Below are 20833 nucleotides of genomic sequence, written 5' to 3'. Positions count from 1 at the left end.
AATTTAAAGAGTTTTTAGCATATAATTCTTTACATACAATTTGGCTATAAAATACTCACGTCTCCCTAAAAAAAAACTATAAAATACTCACGTAAGTTCGGGTCTGGTTTCACATCGAATAAAAAAAATAGATCAAGCCTGATTTGAATAAATTATTCAAATCGGGTTTTGGGTAAAGTGGAATAACATTTCAATCGGTCTTTTATGTCCTCCATATGGCTAAAAATATCATGATTTTCTTCGTGATATTTTCAAAAGCTAATTTCTTATATTTTATATATCTTTAAATTTAAATACGTTGGTGTTTTTTGAGGTTTTTCTAAGAAAAACAAGAGAGAGAGAGAAAAAGAGAGAGAGAGATGGGCGATTCGTGGGTGGTGAGCAGACCCAGGCGACTCCTCAGCCTCTCCAAATCGAAGGGGAAGGCTCACTTCTCCATCTCCGACTCCGAGGAAAGGAGGCCCGGCGGTTTCGAACACGGCATCAAGCCCTCCGAGGTCTACGGCTTCGTCGGTTCCATCTCCACCGTCGTCGCCACCGGTAAACCTCAGTCTCCTTGATCGATCTTTTTCAATCAAGGTGGTTTTGATTCATTTGTATCGGACTAGTCCTTTCTTTTCCGTTATTGATTTTGGTTATTTGATGGGTTCGGATTTGTTTTTGATGTGCGATTCAGAAAAACTGGGATAAGTTGGGATATCCCACGGTGCAAATCCCATCTACATCCAAGTTTTCTGGATAAGAGATTGCATTAGACGCACCCACTTATCCAGAGACAGGAACAAGTTTGAAATTGCATTAATAGAGCAAGATGCGATATCCCAACTTGTCCAAGTATGTGCAAATTGATCTTAGGTTCTGTTTTGGTTTTTTGGAAAATGAGAGTGAGATCTTTGCGTTCACATTCATGAATTTCATAGGGCTCATAGTTACAGGAACCATGAAATTTAGTAAGTATCTCGAAATCCTGATATTCAATTAGGTGGTAATATTGGATGCCTTTGTTTCTAACATGTTGATGCAATTGGTAAGTTCAACCAGAAATATTTGTTGCTGGGCCACCTTCTACTGTCAACTTGTTTCCATGCTAATAATTTCATATGCGACCATTGATTATAAAAGGTATATTGTTTTCACGAATATACAAGCTATTGGAATGCAAATGATAAATCTGAATAGAAATATTTATTGTTGGTATGTCATTTGCTACTTTTTATGTTGATTGCTCTGCAGTTGGGGGCCTGATACACTACCATTTAACTTTTAAGCAGCCATCTTCCTGGCATGGGCATATATTCCTGAACCTTGGCTTCAGTATGTTGGCTTTACATACTATCCTAGCAGGTCAGTATTGAATTATTTTGCCGAGTATAAAAGAAGGAAAGAGAAAATGAATACATTAATAAGAAAATAAGGAAATACGAGGGAAAAAAAGTGAGTTCGCATTGAAAATAATATACCAGATAATTGTAGAAATTAAGATCTTGTGTTCCTCTCTCAAGCTAGAACTACAATTAATATGCCCATTTTTTCTAGCAAGAGACAATGAATGGTTGTTTCTTGTTCTAATCATTGTTTTCCCACGATTATCCAAAAAAAAAACATCGTTTTCTTGTTATGTGCATTCCTCAACAATAAGTCTCTCTCTCTCTCTCTCTCTCTCTCTCTCTCTCTCTCTCTCTCTCTCTCTCTCTCTCTCTCTCTCTCTCTCTCTCTCTCTCTGAAATGATTCTTTTATTTCAATATCATATGCAGTATCTATGAAAAAGGAGAAACATCATCCTTTTTAATTCATATTTTCTGTTTTTGTTCTTTGAGTTCATGCATCCAAATTTTGTGTAGTTCTCTATCGGTGTTCAAGATGCAAAAGTCTTCTGTTGGCAGTCTTTGTTGCCTGAACTTGCATCACGACTAGATTCCCCTTCTGATCTATCCTGCCTAGTCATTGTCTGTATCCCCATGGCAAGTGGGTAATCAACCAGCCCACTTTTCTCAATCAATTATTTCAAGCTTTCATGTGTTCATGATCTTGACAGTTTTGCATGCTTTCAGGTATTGGGCATTGGCAGTGCCAACATATATTATGGTCACATTAGTTTTGGCCATGGGATTCTACCTTGGCTTGAATTTCATGATTACACCTCCACCATCTTCTTTTTTTACAATTTTTGGTGAGGCACTTCTCGACCACTGAAAGTTCAGTTCTTGCTTTTATCCATGTTATCTCAGATTTAGCTGCCTCTGTTTTTCAATTAGATGAATACACGCGAGAACCCTCAGGATTCGTGAGCTCATGCCCAAGTGAAGATCAGCCTATTCAGCCTATATCTGATATCCCTGTCAGTGAAATCAATGTCGTCATGTTTGGGTGAAGAACCTGAGTTGGCATCTATTTCATCTTTCGTGGTGTTTCCCTCGTTGCTGTGAATCTAACAACCCTGCTGAGTTGGATGGCATTGTTAGTGGCTGCATCTAGGACTTCTGCAACTGTTTCATCTACTCAGGTAGCCTGACCTGACTCATTGCAGTCAAGAGTGCACAGATGCTGCCAACTCACAGCCTGGGCTGAAGTCTTCTCATTGTTCACCTACTGTGGCTGGAAACAGAAATCTGCATAGTTGTTTGCTTGAATACACTGCTTCTTTTGTACATAGTTTGATGTTTGTGGCCTGATCATAGATAAGAAAATTTCCCTGTTATGTGAGTCCACTACAACATGCATTGGACATTATATCTGATTCCTGAATGTATGCAGCTTAACACTTCCATTCTTGCATGCAATAGCTGACGCTTCACTGAATTCTCTCACCATATTGGTGTCGGCCGCATCTGACCAGGCCTCACTCATAGTTCTCAATTGGCTTTTGTGATCATCCTGCTCTTTCTTCAAAACAAATGTTTGTCTTAAATCACACCCAGGTATATCCATACGTTGGCTAAGAAGTTTGTTATAGTGCTTCAAACAGTGCCTTAGACTAGCAGTGAAGTTGGGTGCTTATCCATTCAATGGACGGCATCTGACTGCCTTGGATTTTGCCTTTGCTCTCAGCCATCCATTCAAGATGCTCTTGATGCCGTTCATCTGAAAATTGTTGTGGGCCCCATGTGAAACATAAGCAAACTAGCTATGGTGGTTGGCTTCCCATTCATCGCACCGCTGAACCTGATGGACTTCAGGGATGACCCTGACCTGGTCTGATCTCTACATGTTATGCTTCCCCGTATGAAAGGGAGCTTTGCACATGAAGACAATGACAAGGTTTTTTGCCACAGAATTCTCTTCCTGTTCGTTTCACGTGGATGGCAACATCACCTCAAATGAAAATTTCTTTTTCCAAAATTGGTTCCCAATCACCAACAATGAAAGAGAGCCAATCAAGCATGCGGTTTAAAGAGCCAAATAACTTGGCTGAGATGGAGTTAGTTTCTTCAACTAAATTACAGGACTCGGGTCAGGGGTTGAGCGAGATAGCTGGATGGTTGGATCGTACTATCATAACCAAGGTGTCTTAGGTTCAAATTCCATAGGGGTTATCCCCCAGCTTGCTGGCTTTTGCTTTTGTGTCGATCTGATTTAGTCTGTTTTTTCGCTTTAGATTTCTTTTTTATTCACAAAGTGATCGTTCATCACCCCAACATATTTGATTGATTCTATGCTTAATTCTTCCCACCACCAATGAAATCTTCCTTTCTGACGCAAAAAACTTTGTAATTTTGAGCATCATGCACTGTGCCTTCACCTTTTTAGGCCCAACAAGAAGTTTCGATCATGAACATAACATGACAAGGTCCTCGTAAAAGTGCAAAAATTAAACTTTTGAAAATCTTTCTATGGTTTCACGGAAAACAAGTTGTTTTAAAATTTTGTGACTATGGTTGTTTAAACCAGCCAACACCAATCATATGGTCCAACTCTTTACAACATCAAGAATGCTGGTCAATGGTAAAGGATCCCAAAGGACCAAGAGGTGCACAGGATCGGAGAGAGAGAGAGAAATTATCAATCACCATCAATACCATATCCCAAATTTACATGCTAGATTTCAGTACCACATACCAAATTCACACTGCTAGATTTCAGTGATCCTCTTTAATTTTTGTTCCCAAAAAAGAAAGAAACTTCTAGTTTGACATCTAACACGTACGAGAACTTGGAAGCATAGGTTGTGTTAGAACCTGGAATAAGAGACCACATGATTTTTCTCATTGCACAGCATCTATCATAAAATTTATGATAGCTCAAGGCAGCAGAAATCAATAAATATAATAAATTTGCACTCCGTAGATTCAGTCATCCTTAAAATGGATCTTACAACTCATTGGCTATGATGGAGTGCATACATTTCTTAAGCATTCATCTAATCATCTCTCTCTCCAATAATGAAAAGGAAATCTTTGAAACGTTTTATGCTTGAGATAAATGTTACTGTGGAAGCACGAGCGGAGAAGCAATTATATGTTGCACTCATTTAATGAATCCCATCTCGTTGATGTTGACTTGACTAGATAACAATGAATCACCAAAGTCTGTTCCCCCAGTTGACCACCCAGTAATCAAGCCAAACACAATTAAGATGCATATCAAAAGGGACAGCCTATCAAGCTTCCAAAACACTCTAAAACGAGGGAACATTGGTTGCATCTCAACAGCATGATCCATTTATTCCATATATACTGAAGACAAAGAAACAAGCACTCTTCGGGCATCGTATTCCAGTGTGCTTTCATGCACACAGGCATGTCTGTGTGTGTGCATGTGTATCCAGGCCCGCAGTCGAAGAGAAATGGCTTGTTAACATGCATCAACAAGCATTAGCAAATTATCAAAATAAAAGCGAAAATGAAAAGAGCTTGGGATACATCTATAGGTTATCTCTTCCATAGTTTTGCTTCAAAGTGAAAGGAGGCAGACACCAATGATCAGTAATCCATTCCATACAAATTCGTGTTACAAGAATGTTATTATCACACAAATGAAAAACTGAAAAAATAATATTAACATAAAAGAGAACAGAGCATACCGGGTAAAAAAAGAGCCAATGAGAAAAGCAACAGTAAACAAAAGACCTAAATGAAGTGAGCTTCTGTTGCCATACTTCAAAACATTCCATATGAACCATAGTCTGATTCATTGTGCATTTGGATGTAGCACACTATTGCAAATACGAAAAGCAAATATGATGAGAATTCCATCATCAGGGCACCCCAACCTATAACATTTGCATGCTTTAAAATGACAGGAATGGCTACACTCCCAACTGCAGATGCTCCAGTCAAGAACTTGGCTGCATCTACCCAGCTGCATTTTAAAACGTTCAAGAAGGAAAATGTTGTTAGTGGAAGCTTCCTCGAGAGAACTTAGAATTTTGAAGCAAATATTGCATGTGCTTACCCCCCACCGTTACTGGAGAAGATGGAATTATCACTCCGCTGGAAAAACAAGCATGGCATAGGCAGCATAACGTACATCAGCACTGCAAAGATGAACATTCTCAAGACATGCACGAGAAGGAATGACCAAGGAGTTAAAAGATGTTATTCAAAGTTTCAAGCAAATATCACATAGAAACTACTTTGGTGACAAAGACATTCCATTAACTAAGTTGGCCGAATTTTTATCATTGAAAGCCTCTGTCTGTTTGCATATAAAATACAAGCAAATGGGTGTTGAAACCTAAAAGTGCAAGTCAAGTCCCAAGCAGAATTGCCAACGAACTATACTTGGAGAAAGAGTATTGACCCCTACAGAAAGTTACATCAAATAAGATGTGCATGTGTATCCACATGGAAGTAGAAGTGAACGGAATGTGAAAGTTAACATCCAGTCAGAATTCCCTTTGAACCAATGTTGTGAAAAGCATTGAGGCGTAGCGAAGCGCTCCACCAAAAACTAAGGCGGAGTAAGCCTCAATTTTTATTTGAAAATAAAAAAAACTTTACAAAATATCTAAAAATATAAATAAATAAAAGAAATGTTTTATTGATGAAGCAACAACCAATAAGAAATAGAAAATCTCACATAAATACCGAAAAATATGAGATTAACACATAAAAGTAACATTAATGCAACAATCTATATAAGTATCTAAGAAATAAAATAAATAAATAAATAAACTTGAATCAATGCTTTATATAATTAAATGAATTCAGATTCATACTCAATAAGAATCAACATATATTATACAATAATTCCAATTAAACATCCACCAGGAATTTCATGTTGAAACAACAAATACTGCTTCATCACCATAATAGAGTTAGTCGGGTTTGACCGAACCCTATATTTTTGCATGCACATATGTAATAAAATGCCAAAATTTTAACACTTAAAAGACCGTAATTTAAAGCCCTAAAATCTATTTATCTTCACCAAATACTATATCAAACGGGTCAGCCAACACATTTTTGCATGTATATACGCAATAGAATGCCAAAAAATTAACAAACACACAAAAGAATGTCAAAATATTAACAAACACACAAAAGCCCATAATTTAAAGCACTAAAATCCATTTATCTTCACCAAACACTACATCAAAAGGATAGGCGCACACATTTTTGCATGCACACACGTAATAGAATGCCAAAAAATTAACAACACAAAAAAAACCTTAATTTGAAGCCCTAAAATCCATTCATCTTCACTAAACACTACATCAAAAGGGTTGGCCAACACATTTGCATGCATATATGCATCTACTTAAAACAAACCAAAAGAATGCAAAAATGCCAAAAATACCTAAAATGAAATCCTCAAAATCCACTCATTTTGCCTATACCCTATCTCAAAGGGTCTATTAACAAAAAAGAAAGAGAGAGACGGAGAGAGACAAAATGACATAGAACATTTGAGAGATAGAGCAGCATTGAGAAAGAGAAAGATAGACGAGAGAGACAAGAGAATTCTTCTTCCTTTCAGCAGAGAGAGACAAAGAGAGGGAGAGCGAGAGGCGAGAGAGATAGAGAGCAGGGAGACCGAGAGATGAGAAAGAGAGGGAGAGACCCTAAGGTCAGGCCTCTCTCTCTTTCTCCCCTAATTTGGGTCAAATGGGGGCTTTGGCACCCATTTGACCCGATATCCAAAAGGGGTGCACCTCGGCTGAGGCGTACGCCTCATATTGTATGAGGTGTATGCCTCAGGCTAATTATGCTTTTTAGATGCTCCTCAAGCCACAAGGGGGCTCCCCTTGGGGCAAGGGGCGTTTTTAACAACGTTGCTGTGAACACTTGGAGAAAAAGTACTGTGATATTATCCCCGTCTCAAAATCCATCAAGATGGTTGGTATTGCATGCAGGCATGCATCTGCCAAGGTGGTTTATGGTAAAACCCAGAATTCCAAGTGAGGTCACCAATAAATTTAATCAGGAATACCAGCATTTATCTCAGGCAGAAATTTCCATCAATTAAGTTGGTTGCCAGTGTGCGTGTCTCTGAGATAGAGAGAGAGAGGGAGAGATGTTGATGATGATTCAATTCAGAGCTAAACCTATGTCATCTATTAATTGCATTACGAAAAAAATTGACCCATGCAGAGAACTCCAGCAACAACTAGTGTGTGCATGCTTATGTCGGTGTGTGATGCCTGTGATTCTTTTTAAGTGCACGAGGAAGGGGCAAATGGACAGAACGGGGCTATGAGAATGAGCCACATATGATACTCCAACACCTGAGTTGATGGATAGATTAGGTTGTGTGCTTGTGTTTGCAGTAAGAAGTTTTTTTATTCAAAGTGCCAACTAGAATTGACTGTGAAACTGCATGGGAAGCATCTATTTTGCAAGTAAACTTGTGAACCCCATATAAGATTTAAGTAACTAAGTGTTTTGACTTTTGAGTGCTTTCACTTGTCAATTAGTCACAGTTAGGAATATTGCCAACAATGACAGGGAAACAGCAATGTGATTGTTCAAGGAACAGGTGCATGAGCAGTTAAGGACTCTAATTTCTAACCATTCACGGAGAATCCTGAGCCAAACAGTTTAGAATGACAAGGTACATGTTCTTGGAAGGAGCCGGCTATGGATTCAAAGCATGGTGATAGAACAATTCATATCATGTCAGTAACGTTCCATTATATAGAAGGATATCACTGATGCTAATTGATGCACCACAGCAGGTACCCATGAGGACACGCTTATGCTGACCACCAAGATTCAAATTTTCGAATAGAAAACATTTGCAAACAGCAAATAAATGACAAGGTATGGCTAATAATTACCTGTTAGCATAGGCCACCAATTATGATACAAGGCACAGGCCTGAAACAAAATATGAGCATGAGAGACTAATGAATACTCACAAGTAATGGCATCAACCAACTGGGGGAAGAAAAGACATTCATAATATATTCAAACGAAGAACAGAACGCTAACCAGCACTTGTAACACGATTCCGGCTGAAACCAAGATAGCCAAAGCAGCCAGTCGAGACGAATGGAAGCAACTGATCATGTATCCTGGTAATTCGGCCATGTTCGCCTTTGGATACCGACAAAATGCCCCAAATCAACACATAATCATTGTCTTCCCTCTGCCCATCAAGAAATACCAGAAGCAAACACGCATACACCATTCATTAATCAATGAATTGTTTGATTTCTGATAACAACTAAAACACCCACTATGCCCGTTCCTTACCTAACCACGCTTTGAATGTTTGGTGATCGAACATTTCACGGATCCAAGAGAAACAATAACACGTAAAAGAGAAAAATAACAAATAGTTAATGGTTTTTTGCCTTAAAACTTGCAACCCTCGATCAGTGAGGGAAGCAAAACCCAAAAGGGCAACTTCAAAATTTGTTGGCATTTAGTGAATCAAAATAATATGCACAAATTAAGCAGAAAACCCAAGAAATTATGCTACCCACGACAGAAGATACATGATAAGATGAAATATTCAACAGAGAAAATCCCCACAGAAACAGAATAGATGTTTTTTGGGGTACTCACATTGCCTTTCCTTGAATTCGTTTTCCTATGATTTGTGAATCGTGGTCCTTCCTCTCCGATCTAAACGAACTCGTATGAATATGATACCGTCCAGTTTATCGATGAGCCCCGTGGAGACCTAGTCTTTTGGACACTTCCGAATGAGGGGTGAAAACGGGTCGGATACGTGGCGGATCATAGTAGATCCGAATTCAAATCCAAACGTTATTGCAAAAGATCTGAGTCCGGGTCCGAACCGGAAGTAGGTTTGATGTAGCGTGTTTAAATTGGGAACCGAACTGATATGTTCAGAGTGGACCCACATACAGAGTGTTTGGGATGTCAATGGATTGCATTTTATTCGGTTATGTTTAGTGATATATGGTAAGCTAAAACCATATCCAATTATGGTCAGATGCGATTTTTTTTTTGCTTTTTTGAAGAGCAAGCTGAGGTTAGGAGATATGCAAATGTTGTTTTGGCTTTTTGCTACTGAATTCCATAGATGTCCATATTTGACAAATATCCAAATCTGATAAAATATAGAAAAATCGAATTCTGTATGGGCTTTTCACCATAAGTCCAAATCTGAATTCCAACCCGTTTAGCCAATATTCAATCAGTCAGATATGGTATTGGTCACATGTGACCCGAATCTGAACCTTTTACATCCCTAGTTAAACCCAAATGTGCAGGCCACAAAAAAGTAAACAGAACAACTTTTTGTCCCCAATTCAAATTTGCATGTTAGTATGGTTTGTGTAACTTTTACCAATGGTTGCTCGGCTTGCCTGGTAGGAGCAGTTAGTGCAAGTCACAGTTCAAATCCAGTAGTACGATTGTATAACTGGCTGTAGGGATGCACATGAACCGGGATCGAGCCGAGATTGGGCTGGCTTGGCTCAAGAAGATTTTTTTTTTTTTAAATTTGTGTCAAAACCACTTTTGAAATAAAGGAGAGTAGTGGGATTTAAATCTCGGTCACTCTGAAATAAGTCTAACATCTTACCCACTAAGGTAACACTTATTTTTTGTGTTCATGTAAATAAAAGTAATATACATATATGCTTAATCGGGTTTATCGAGACCATCCGACCAAGACTACCTGCTCAAGCCCAGCTCATTTACATGTATCGAGCCCCAACCCTTGTTCAAGCGCCGCTCATTTGTTTTTTGAACAAGTTAAAGCCAAGCTAAAATAAGTCGAGCACGAGCTAGCTCAACTCATTATGCATCCCTAACTCGCGGAGCTCTCCCTAATCCCAACTTGCTTATCAAAATTAACCAAAAAGCAAAAAAGTATGTAACAGTTAGAATGTGGCAATGCTTAGTGAGTCCGCATAAGATGTTCAAGTTGAAGGATGTCCCGAGTTCAACACTATGGGTGTGCACTTCTTGTTGAGAAGTCGAAGCAAGAGGCTCCTTTGTGGTCAAGGAGACAATCTTGGAGCAAGTGTGGCAACTATACATTGGCAGAATTTTCCCATTAGCTCTTTTTGCCATACTTATGATTGATGTACTTGTAAAACCCCGATCTGGGACCTCAAGAGTCCAAGACTGACTGATATTACTTCTTAGAGATAAAGCATACAAAGTTCAGACAGAGAAAAACATGGGTAATTTTTTTTTTATAGTAGACTAAATTTTCTTGATAAAGTTCATCATTCATAACATATAAAAATAACAATTATATGAGTATTCAATGACAGAAAAATAAAACTAATAATATACTCTGATGCACAGTCGAAATAGTTGATCACGTGCTCTATTTGCTAGTGTTCTTATAGCCTACAGTTGTAATTATACAAGAGATGGGTCCACAACTCAGTAAATAATATTTATAAGCAATAAATGATTTTAACTTAAAACTGTAGTGGGACTCTAAGCCCCTAACCCGAGTTTAGTTTTCAACACACCATACAAGGTTTGTATATTTAAAAAAAAAAATCTTAACTCTCTAAATCTAATACTCACTCATAACAGACTATTAAACTAGGTTGATTATACCGGTCATAGTCGTTTATGCGCATAAGCAACTCATGTATAACACTCAAATTCTATATTGTAATGCCAGACTATGAACCATACCCTCTCGATGATCCCCAAATCACCAAGCACTGCAGTGAAGCAAGAAGCGGGACCCCACTGATAGCTAACCGGGAGGTTAGGCTCAAACTCAACATGATTCATGCTATATCCTAACTATAATAACTTTCAACCATCCATGGTTGTCTAGAGTCCCAAATGTTGTGTGAATATAAAACCTTAATTCATATCTTAGGTTTATTATCTTGAACTTTACTCTCAAGTTCATGTTTCACTCGTTATTCCATGAGTGTCATCGTGAAATAATTATGATGGATCTTATTCTCAATCTCAAAATGATATTAGGGTTCACACTATGTATCATACTAAGTATGCAACGAGGTAGAGTATCTATGTCATTAAATTATCGATGACCCACTCTCCATGGTAGTTGTACTTTGGTCGCGAACCAAGTAGCCATTTTTAAAAGTCATTACTTTCAGGATTTAAGCATGCTAATCTCAATTTAAATGCAAATGATATGACCAAATTCAATAAACTCAAGGCTAATCACGATATCATCACAATGCATATTATTCAAAAATTATAACATAGATGTGTTGTTATGAGACAATATCTCTTTCTAATATACATGACATATCACGATTGGCGTATGCATATAGTCATCTCGTTGCAATTAACTAATGCATGGTTATTCTATGTGTATTATGTTCACACTCAAGAGTTATATTTCTAAATATACTAATATACAACAATAATGATAACATACAACACAATATGATTTACTCATAACTATAATTACTTATAATATCTCTTACCTCAAATGTTAATGTTATACTCTGGTTACAATCGAGTCTATAGTGGTTCTAACAATATAATTTGATCATCACACAAGTATGTTTATGTTAATACTCATACACTGTTTATATTATAACAAAATTATCAAAATACCCCTTTTGAGGTGACTTGACAGACCTCAAACTTTATACCACTTGTTTGATAAGAACCATAGGAAAGGAAGATTCTCGTTTGCGATAAGAATCAAATGCACCAAACCTTACACAATTCTAAGTTCAGAGTGCAAAGATATGCTTGTATAAATCAATGAGATATTGGGTACACATAATGGTAATTATGTCATTTCAACTCTTATGGTTTCACCTAACTTATCTTAGGTCAAAACAGGTTCGGTTTGAGTTTAGAGTACTAAGTTTACTGAACCTAGTATCGACCCAACGGGTTGGGTTAGAAACTCAATTGAATTCTCAAAAAATTTATAATGGATCCACTTACTAACTTATGTAGATCCATATCGAGTTTGGTATAACTGGACAAGACCCAACTATTTCAACAGAGTTTAGTTTTGTCTAAGTTAGAGACAGACTGGACTAGTTCAGTTCTGTCATAGTCAGGAATAGGCTGAACTGGATCCAGTTTAGTTCCAACTAAATTCATATTAAATTATAAACTGAATCCATATCTAGTTAGAATCAGGATCTATAACTGTTAGACTAGATCCATACCTAGTTTTGATTTGGATATAGAACTGATCCATTCAACTATAGATTGGATCTTGATCCAGCTATAAGTTGGATCCATAACCGATCCAAATAGTCTTGAACTAGATTCAAATCCAGATCTGATTTAGATACAATATAGTTTCATTTAGCTCCATACTATATCCAACCCAATTTTGTCTGGATCTGGTTCAACTTTGTTTGGCCCAAGTCAAGTAGATCGAACTGAACCCATATCTGGTCTTGTCCAATACAAATCTGACCTAAATAGAGAACTGAGACACTATCAGACCCTACTCGATCTTGTTCATTCAAAATTGGTTTGATCGATCTAGTCGGGTTTAAAACTATTGACCAGACTCAGTCTGGACTGAGTCGGTATTGGTCAGACCCAACTTGGTCTGCGTTCACACCCAGACTGGTTCGATCAGACCAAGTCAGTATGGTTCAGTTCAGACTGATTCGGTCGGTTGAGATCAAGATTTTTTTTTATTCTGGTTCGGTATGGGTTGCACCCAAACTGCCTAGTTTGGTATGGGTTGCATCCAGACCAGTCCAAGACCCTTTTACCTAAAGGTTGCTCGCAACCTTTGGGTACTGACCCGCTCTCTCTCTTACTCAGAAAAAATGTCAAAGTTAATGTTGTTTACAAATCCTCTATTATCGGCTTCCTCTCCTTCTCTCTCTCTCTCTTTTCTTCTCTGAAATCTCTCTATCTCCTTTTGTTATGATGCCAGCAGCCATGACTGACAGTTGTCGCTCCTCAAACTCGTCGACAGTCATGGCTACCTGTAAAACCCATGAATTTTAAGGAATTTTCAATGAAATAAAAATGTGTGTTTATGTGAAATAATATGGTTTATGAAATATTCAATGTGATTTTGAGACTTGCAGGCCAGCAGAGCGAACCGGGTAACAAATACTATAAAGGGTACTTGGATCTGAACTTTAGCAAGATCTGATGATCTGACCCGGTTCACGAGGCCAAGTAGGGAAATCCGATGGCTCCAAGATAATAGCGTGAGATCCAAAGCACATTTATGGTGAGAGAATGCAAGTTTAGAACCAACGGGTGAAAAATTCACCTGAAAATGGAAGAAATCCATCAACAAGGGAAAACGTCCAAATATGAAATAAATAAAATTTTCTTACAAAAGTAAACACCAAGTGATGGTGTGGTGTAGTGATAATTTCACTTAGTTATCCCTCTTATTTTTTGAGGAGGGTGTTGTGTGTTCTCCCCTGAAGACGCAGGGTTTGCTACAGTGCGTGTTCGAGGGTCTGAATGAGTGTCATGTATATAATCATGTGGGGCTTGTATCCCTGTGTGTGTTGGCATCACTTAGCATCGAAGTCCGATGCAGTTGCAAAGACTTAAGCACCCTTTCCCGCCATTCTCGCAATGAAATGATGGTTCAAGAAAAAGACAAAAATGTCCTCCATCCAGAAAAGGGAGGATGATCTTAACTCTTCAAAAAGTCCAAACGTTCTGTTTTTCCCTAAGCACTAAACTTCTATGCTGCCAGCGGATGACCCTTTGATGATGCACCATCTGTTGTAACAGGAGGTTCCTTTGACAATACACCCTTTACCGTCATCTGTTGCTGCTGAAGCACCATTTACCGTCATCTCGAGTCCATGTTTCTACCTCGGTTTTTAGCTTGTGTTACAACACATTGACGCCTTCTCATTACTGCCTTGTGTTACAACACATTCCTGGGTTTGTTCCTACCTCATGGAGATAACTATAAATCGATTAACTGGTTTGATCATTGGTGGGCGTCATAGGGGCATTTGTCAGCCATCTCTTTTTACGTTCTTCTCTTTTTCTTCGTTTTTATTAGGCAATATGGAAAAAAACAATAATGCACAAACATTCCAACAAGTGCCATTAAGGCATCGTGAGTACCTTTTTATGTCATCATGCTATTGTTGAAAAACATATTTCGTCGTGAGTGCCATTAATGCATTGTTTTGTTATTGCAGGCGGATGTTGTCTTTTCGATGGTTAGGAAATTATAGATATTTGTAAGACGCTCGAACCTGTTGACAAGAATGCTTGGTTACAAATGCGAGGAAGGGCCTCTACCCCATCTGGTATCATCCATTCACTCAGTATATGCAATGTATCACAAATCACGGTTGTAGTAACATACTACTGATTTGTGAGATATTGTTTTGTTTGTTAATATTGATCTGTAAGTTGTTATGTTGAATTTATGTATCAATTGGTAATATATTATACGATATGTATATTGATTTGTAAGATATTGTGTGTTTTGTAGTGTCAATTTATAAGCTATTAAGCAGAATTGCCATATCAATTTGTAATATATTATGCGATATGTATATCGATTTGTAAGATATTATATATTTTCTAGTATCGATTTGTAAGATATTTGTAGAAAGAATTTTAAAACGTGTGCGTGCATAAATACATTGTTGCACGCTTGCGGTGTCGATTTTCGTATTCAAATCGCAACTCATCTAGCGATTTCTATTGAAACCACTTCACAGCGTCGTAAATACAATTAAATCATTGTCACATGAATCGTTATCGTCAACACACATATACGACAAATTGTTTCTTTTATTGGCCTAAAAAATAACAACTCGATGCAGAGTATAAGCAAATAACAAATTATTGTTGCTTTTATACTGTGATTCATTCAATCATTTCTTTGACTTAATTAACCTTACCGGTATTCATTGTTATATGCATCTTGAATAAATCATAGTAAATGTATGCACTGGCTAACGTAAATTGATATCTTGCTTATGACAGTGATGAGCTTATCATCTAGTTGCAGTGAAGATGATCTATCTCAATCATTAGAAAGTTATCAAGAAGTGAACATCTGTACTAATGACTCACTTGAAGAAGTGAACATGTGCACTAATGATACACATGATAACAAGGGTGCAGGTATTAGATTCACTCTTGACTTGAATGTTCCAGCAGAAGAAATGCAATTCGATAATAAGGTAGACGACCGTGACAGTACACTTGATAAAGGTGCAGGCACTGGGAATGTACATGATAGTACACCTGACTTTGTTCCCGTAGAAGAAATGCACTTCAATAATGAGGATGCAACATATAAATTTTATAATGATTATACCTTAAAACTTGGCTTCAGTGTTAGAATGTATTCTTGGTCAAAAAATGCACAAGGTGTTGTGGTGAGAAAGACATATGTTTGTTCTAAGGAAGGTTGGAATAAGTCAAGTGGAAATCCAATAAGGAGCAAGCCAGATTCAAGATGTGGATGTCCAGCGAGAATGGTGTTAGGAAGACTTCTGAATAAGAAATATGTAGTTCATACTTTAATTAGTAATCATAACTATGAATTAACAGCTTTATTTATGACTCCTATATTAAGGTCACATCGTAAAGTAACTAAAGCGCATGCTACAATTGCTGAAATAGCTGATATCATCGATATTGCACCAAGGAAGGCATACAATTTGTGCGCACATATAGATGGTGATCGTGAGAATGTGTCATCCACACCTATGGATCTAAGAAACCACTTGAGAAGGAAGATGACATATAACATGAAGAATAGAGAAATATGTTCTTTGGTTTATTACTTACAAAAGAAATCAAGCATTGACCATGGTTTCTTTAGTGCAATGCAACTAGATGAAGATGGATATGTTGTGAATATGTTTTGGGCAGATTCAAAGTCAAGAGTAGATTATGAATGCTTCAATGATGTGCATATTTTTTATACAACAGTAAAAATTAATATTGAACAATGGCCATTTACACAGTTTGTCAGAATGAACCATCACTCACAGAGTTGTATCTTAGGCGGTGCTTTTTTGTATGACCAGACTAAGGAAAGCTTTAAGTGGTTGTTGAAAGTATTTACACATGCAATGAATGGTAAGCAACCTAAAGTTGTAGTTACGGATGGTGATCACGCAATTATGGCTGCAATGACTCATGTATGGCCAGATGTACATCATCGCCTATTGTGTGGTATATCTTTCAAAATACAACAAAGAACATAGGACACATATTTAATCAGAATATAGGGTTTGACAAAAGTTTACAAGGTGTGTACTTGAGAGCGTAGACGAGGTCACCTTTATTTCTGATTGGGAAGAAATGATTCAGATGTACGACCTTAAAGACTGTGTGGTTACAAAATTTATATGTAGAAAAAGAGAAGTGAACATTGGCATATAGAAGACAATACTTTTATGCAGGTGCGATAAGCACACAAAAAGTTGAATCTATGCATGTCACACTGAAGAAAACTTTGTATTCATGTATAACAATGTTTCTCTTCATAGAACAATATGAATTATTTATACGTGGTCATAGACAAAATGAGCTTGAACAAGATGTGAAGTGCTTAAATACACGCCTATAACTTTGGACATGAAAATATTGATGCGACCTACATATCTCTATACACTAACTGTATTTGAATGAATTAAAAATGAGGTTATACAGGTCATGAATTACAACATAAAAGGACGCATACAAACCAATAATATGCATCAATATCATATTGTATGGGAGGACGAAGAACATCCAAAAAGGCAAGATGCACATGTCACATATAATGTTGATAACGAAATAATTGAATGTACATGCAAAATGTATGAATTCAATGGTATTTTATGTCGTCATACATTAATGACACTTAATCAAGAGAAGATATAAGAAATATCTGAGTCATATTTAATGTGAAGATAGACGAGACAATCAAAAATTGAACTACTAGATTCAGATAATGTCACTTAATCTGGTGTTGATGAGAAGTGTCACATAACCTTCTGTTACCAACAACTATGTAGGTCACTTATGCATGTTGCAGATTTGGCATCGAAAAGTGAATAAGCCTATGTATGCATGAGAAATGTGTCAAGGGAGTTACAATGAAAATGTGCATTAATTCACATTAGTTTGTTGCAACTCATGAAGATCTGTCCAAGAAAATGGTGAACAACGAAGGTAAAAATTATGCTTCCCTCGACCCACATGAGAAGTTACGCCGAACATAAACATTATCTTCAATAAGTCATGAGTTAACATTGCAGATTATGATGAAAATATCACCTAGCGAAGAATATCAAAAAGAAACCTACCTCTGATCGCAATTCTCAGAGAACAAAGGGTTCACTAGAATTGGTTGACAAGAAAAGGTTTAAGAAATAACCAACCTTTAAGCAAAAGCAATCAAGCTCTTCCCATGAATAGGTATGTAATACATTATATTGCTTTACATGTAAATTGTATTACGTGCAGCTTATCAATATCTAATTTGTTTAATTTTCAATATGTAACAATAACCTATAGACGTGCACTACAACGTTAGAACCTTTAATCCTCCTGATGAGTTGTTTTGGAATGATGACATCAGTTTTAAAAGTCTTTTGGTATGTAATCAATGTTAGGAGGATGTTTGCATTTCTTGTGAAACTTAATGTAGTGTCTTATATTGTTCTGTTTCATGACAGATTCAATTCAATTCAAAAGTGAGCTATGAAACACATAAATTACATGTGAATTCTATTTAATAATGTATTATTCACATGTATAAATCATTGTAATATGTATCCTTCACATGTATAAATTGTTGTCTCATCTAGCCTACAACGCTAAAATTTTGATATTATAGAAAAATAGTCGTTGTTCGGTACTTCTATCATTAGTAAAAATCATTTTCTCATCTAGCCTTCACATATACAAATCGTTATACATATACTATAGTTGAATTGTTATGCAAAAAAATTGTTTTGTAAATAAATTATCTTAAAAGTAAAAAGTTATTACATTTACTACGTGTGCATGATCGTTGTTAAATTGTTGTAGCTTAATTTTTACACCATTAGTAAATCGCTTCTATGGTGATTTATTTGGTATATAAATCGTTATACTATGTAGTGTTCTATCGCGATTTACATAATGATATCTATGTCAGCTACAACTGGATGAAAAGCACATTGTGCATGAGTACAAATCACAGAAAAAGTGCACGAACAAATCGTTGTCTCATCTAGCCTTTATATATACACATCGTTGTACATATATTGTAGTTGAATCATTGCGCAAAAAGTTATTCTATAAGTAAAGACTATTAAAATTACCAAACAAATTTAATTACATTATATATATGTCTCACAACCAACCAAATCCAATCACTCCCTCACCTAAACCCATAAATATAAATCGACGTGCAATTCAATGATAAAAATCGAGCCAAATTCAATGATACATATCGATTTACAGAATGATCGATTTACATTTTATATAGAACCAATATTTTAGTAATGGTTGCAAATCGATATGAGTAAATCACGATATTACATATCAATATAGTTCATAAAGACAAACAAATATATATCGTTATCGCGGTAGCTTCTTAAATACAAATTGAGGTTATTTACAACCACATTCATTTATCAAAAATATGAGTATCTAATTACAATACATCATGACCAATGGTTTGGTCATGAAACGATTTACACAATGTCTCATTAATAAATGACCGAAAAGAAAACCAATGAATGTGGTTGGTAACTTTATTAATACAAATCGATTTTGTTTACAAAGTCATATCATTGTCGCGGTAACTTTAAAACTACAAATCAATGTGATTTACAACCATAATCATTTACGAAAAAACCTAGTCTTTTTTTACATGACCACAATGGTTTGGCTTAATAAAATACATAATCATCATCATCAAAGAAAACAAATATCATCACCAGTAGGTAATTATCGAGATCTCTAATTGTATTTATGAAGTAATTGTGATAACGTTATGTCTTTATTTGTCTTTATGAACGATATCAATATGTAATATCGTGATTTGCTCATATCGATTTGCAACTGTTACTTAAATTGATTTGTAAATCGCTATAGAACATATCGTTGACACAAACAAAGCCCGTAAAAGCAAATCACGATAGGATAAATCTTTTTCGCTTTATGCTTGTGGTTGTACATGTTGTAATGGGACACTTCTTCTATGAAAAATATTTTGTGATCTGTTATAGAAAGAATTATATAATCATAGAATGTTACGCTACATAATGAATTATAATTGGTTGCAAGCCAATTGGTGTCAAGAAAATCGTGATAGCATGTAGCCTTCATACGTACAAATCATAATTTTTACTGTAAATCGTGATAGGAATACCGTAAAAGAAAATCATAATTTCTATTGCACACAACGCTAATTGCTTTTACGATTTTCATTAACGAAGGCTAAACATTACAACGATTTATTTATAAGAGAACTGATATAGCATGAAATAAGGGGTGACGACGTGTATAGTATTGGTTGTTGCGTTGCTTTGAATATACATGTTGAAATCATATATAGTCTGTTTGAAACAAAAATGCATGCGTTAAAATACATACTCAAGATATAAGTAAATATACAACTGATAGTGGTTTCATACATACAAAATTACTGATAGTGTTTTCTTCTGCAAATTCATCTTGCAGCCGATTGATGTTATCCTGGAGCCCTTTAAAGAGTTTTTGGGCACCTTTTTGTGGATGTTCTACTGACATTAGTAGAATATTCAAAAAACGGTATTGCAATTTCTTTCTACAGTACACAACACAAATCGAATATACACCATAAAGGAGAAATTTTAAAGAAACTTATTACGAGATTTAGTCAAAGCCCGTAAAAGCAAATCGCAATAGGATAAATCTTTTCCGATTTATATTTGTGGCCATACAAGTCGTGATCGAACACATCGCCTATAAAAAACAATTCTCAATCTGTTATAGAAAGAATTATATAATCATAGAATGTTACGTTACATAATGAATTATAATTGGTTGCAAGCCAATCGGTATCAAGCAAATCGCGATGGCACGTAACATTCATACGTACAAATCGCTTAAACCTTTTATCAATCATTGTGTAAATCACGATAGCAAGACCGTAAAAGCAAATTATGATTTCTATTGTACACAATGCTAATCGCTTTTACGTTTTTCATTTACGAAGACCAAACATTACAAAGATTTGTTCAGTGGCACTAGTGTTTTACGCTTATTAAAAAAAGAATACATTGTCCAGACCTAAAACTCATTGTCCAGGTTGTCCATCATCACTGACTCGACCCATTTTCCAGGTCTAAAACCTTAATATATTTAACCTCTCTTACTCTTTTTTTGATATACTTCATGAGAAATATGCTACAGTCGTGTAGACTCCATCTTCTCTGCCTCTTGGAATCCATACCTTATGTAGCTTCGTCACCTCTGCCTTAAAGCTTTCTGCACTAGTCCGCAAGCATGAACGCATGTGAAGCCTTATATGTGCTTAATCTAAAACAAATGAGGGAACCACGAC

General features: G+C 36.3%; 2 protein-coding genes across 3 annotated transcripts; one reads left to right on the top strand and one right to left on the bottom strand.

The window, feature by feature from the left end:
• Positions 1-359: 359 nt before the first annotated feature.
• LOC149845397 (phosphatidylinositol N-acetylglucosaminyltransferase subunit P-like) lies at positions 360-2780 on the top strand. The gene is made up of 4 exons (XM_089987804.1): positions 360-540; positions 1272-1344; positions 2053-2171; positions 2257-2780. Exons 1-4 carry the CDS (start codon positions 360-362, stop codon positions 2370-2372), a joined length of 489 nt encoding a protein of 162 aa, XP_089843930.1. The 3' UTR covers positions 2373-2780.
• Positions 2781-4910: 2130 nt separating this feature from the next.
• Positions 4911-9052, bottom strand: LOC149845396 (Vacuolar protein sorting 55 (VPS55) family protein). 2 transcript variants are annotated; one of them, XM_089997608.1, is made up of 5 exons: positions 8953-9052; positions 8374-8530; positions 8220-8259; positions 5393-5474; positions 4911-5299 (listed from the first exon to the last, which is right to left on the bottom strand). In XM_089997608.1, exons 2-5 carry the CDS (start codon positions 8470-8472, stop codon positions 5098-5100), a joined length of 423 nt encoding a protein of 140 aa, XP_089853734.1. In that variant the 5' UTR covers positions 8473-8530; positions 8953-9052; the 3' UTR covers positions 4911-5097. The 2 variants fall into 2 exon arrangements, with proteins under 2 accessions (XP_089853734.1, XP_089853735.1); XM_089997609.1 differs by lacking the exon at positions 8953-9052 and adding an exon at positions 8638-8731.
• Positions 9053-20833: the final 11781 nt, after the last annotated feature.

Source organism: Nuphar pumila, chromosome 2 (genome assembly GCF_984573655.1).
Source record: "Nuphar pumila chromosome 2, dmNupPumi1.hap1.1, whole genome shotgun sequence".
NCBI lineage: Eukaryota > Viridiplantae > Streptophyta > Magnoliopsida > Nymphaeales > Nymphaeaceae > Nuphar > Nuphar pumila.
The sequence above is the reverse complement of the archived record's forward strand: the minus strand, read 5'-3'. Positions and strand labels throughout refer to the sequence as shown.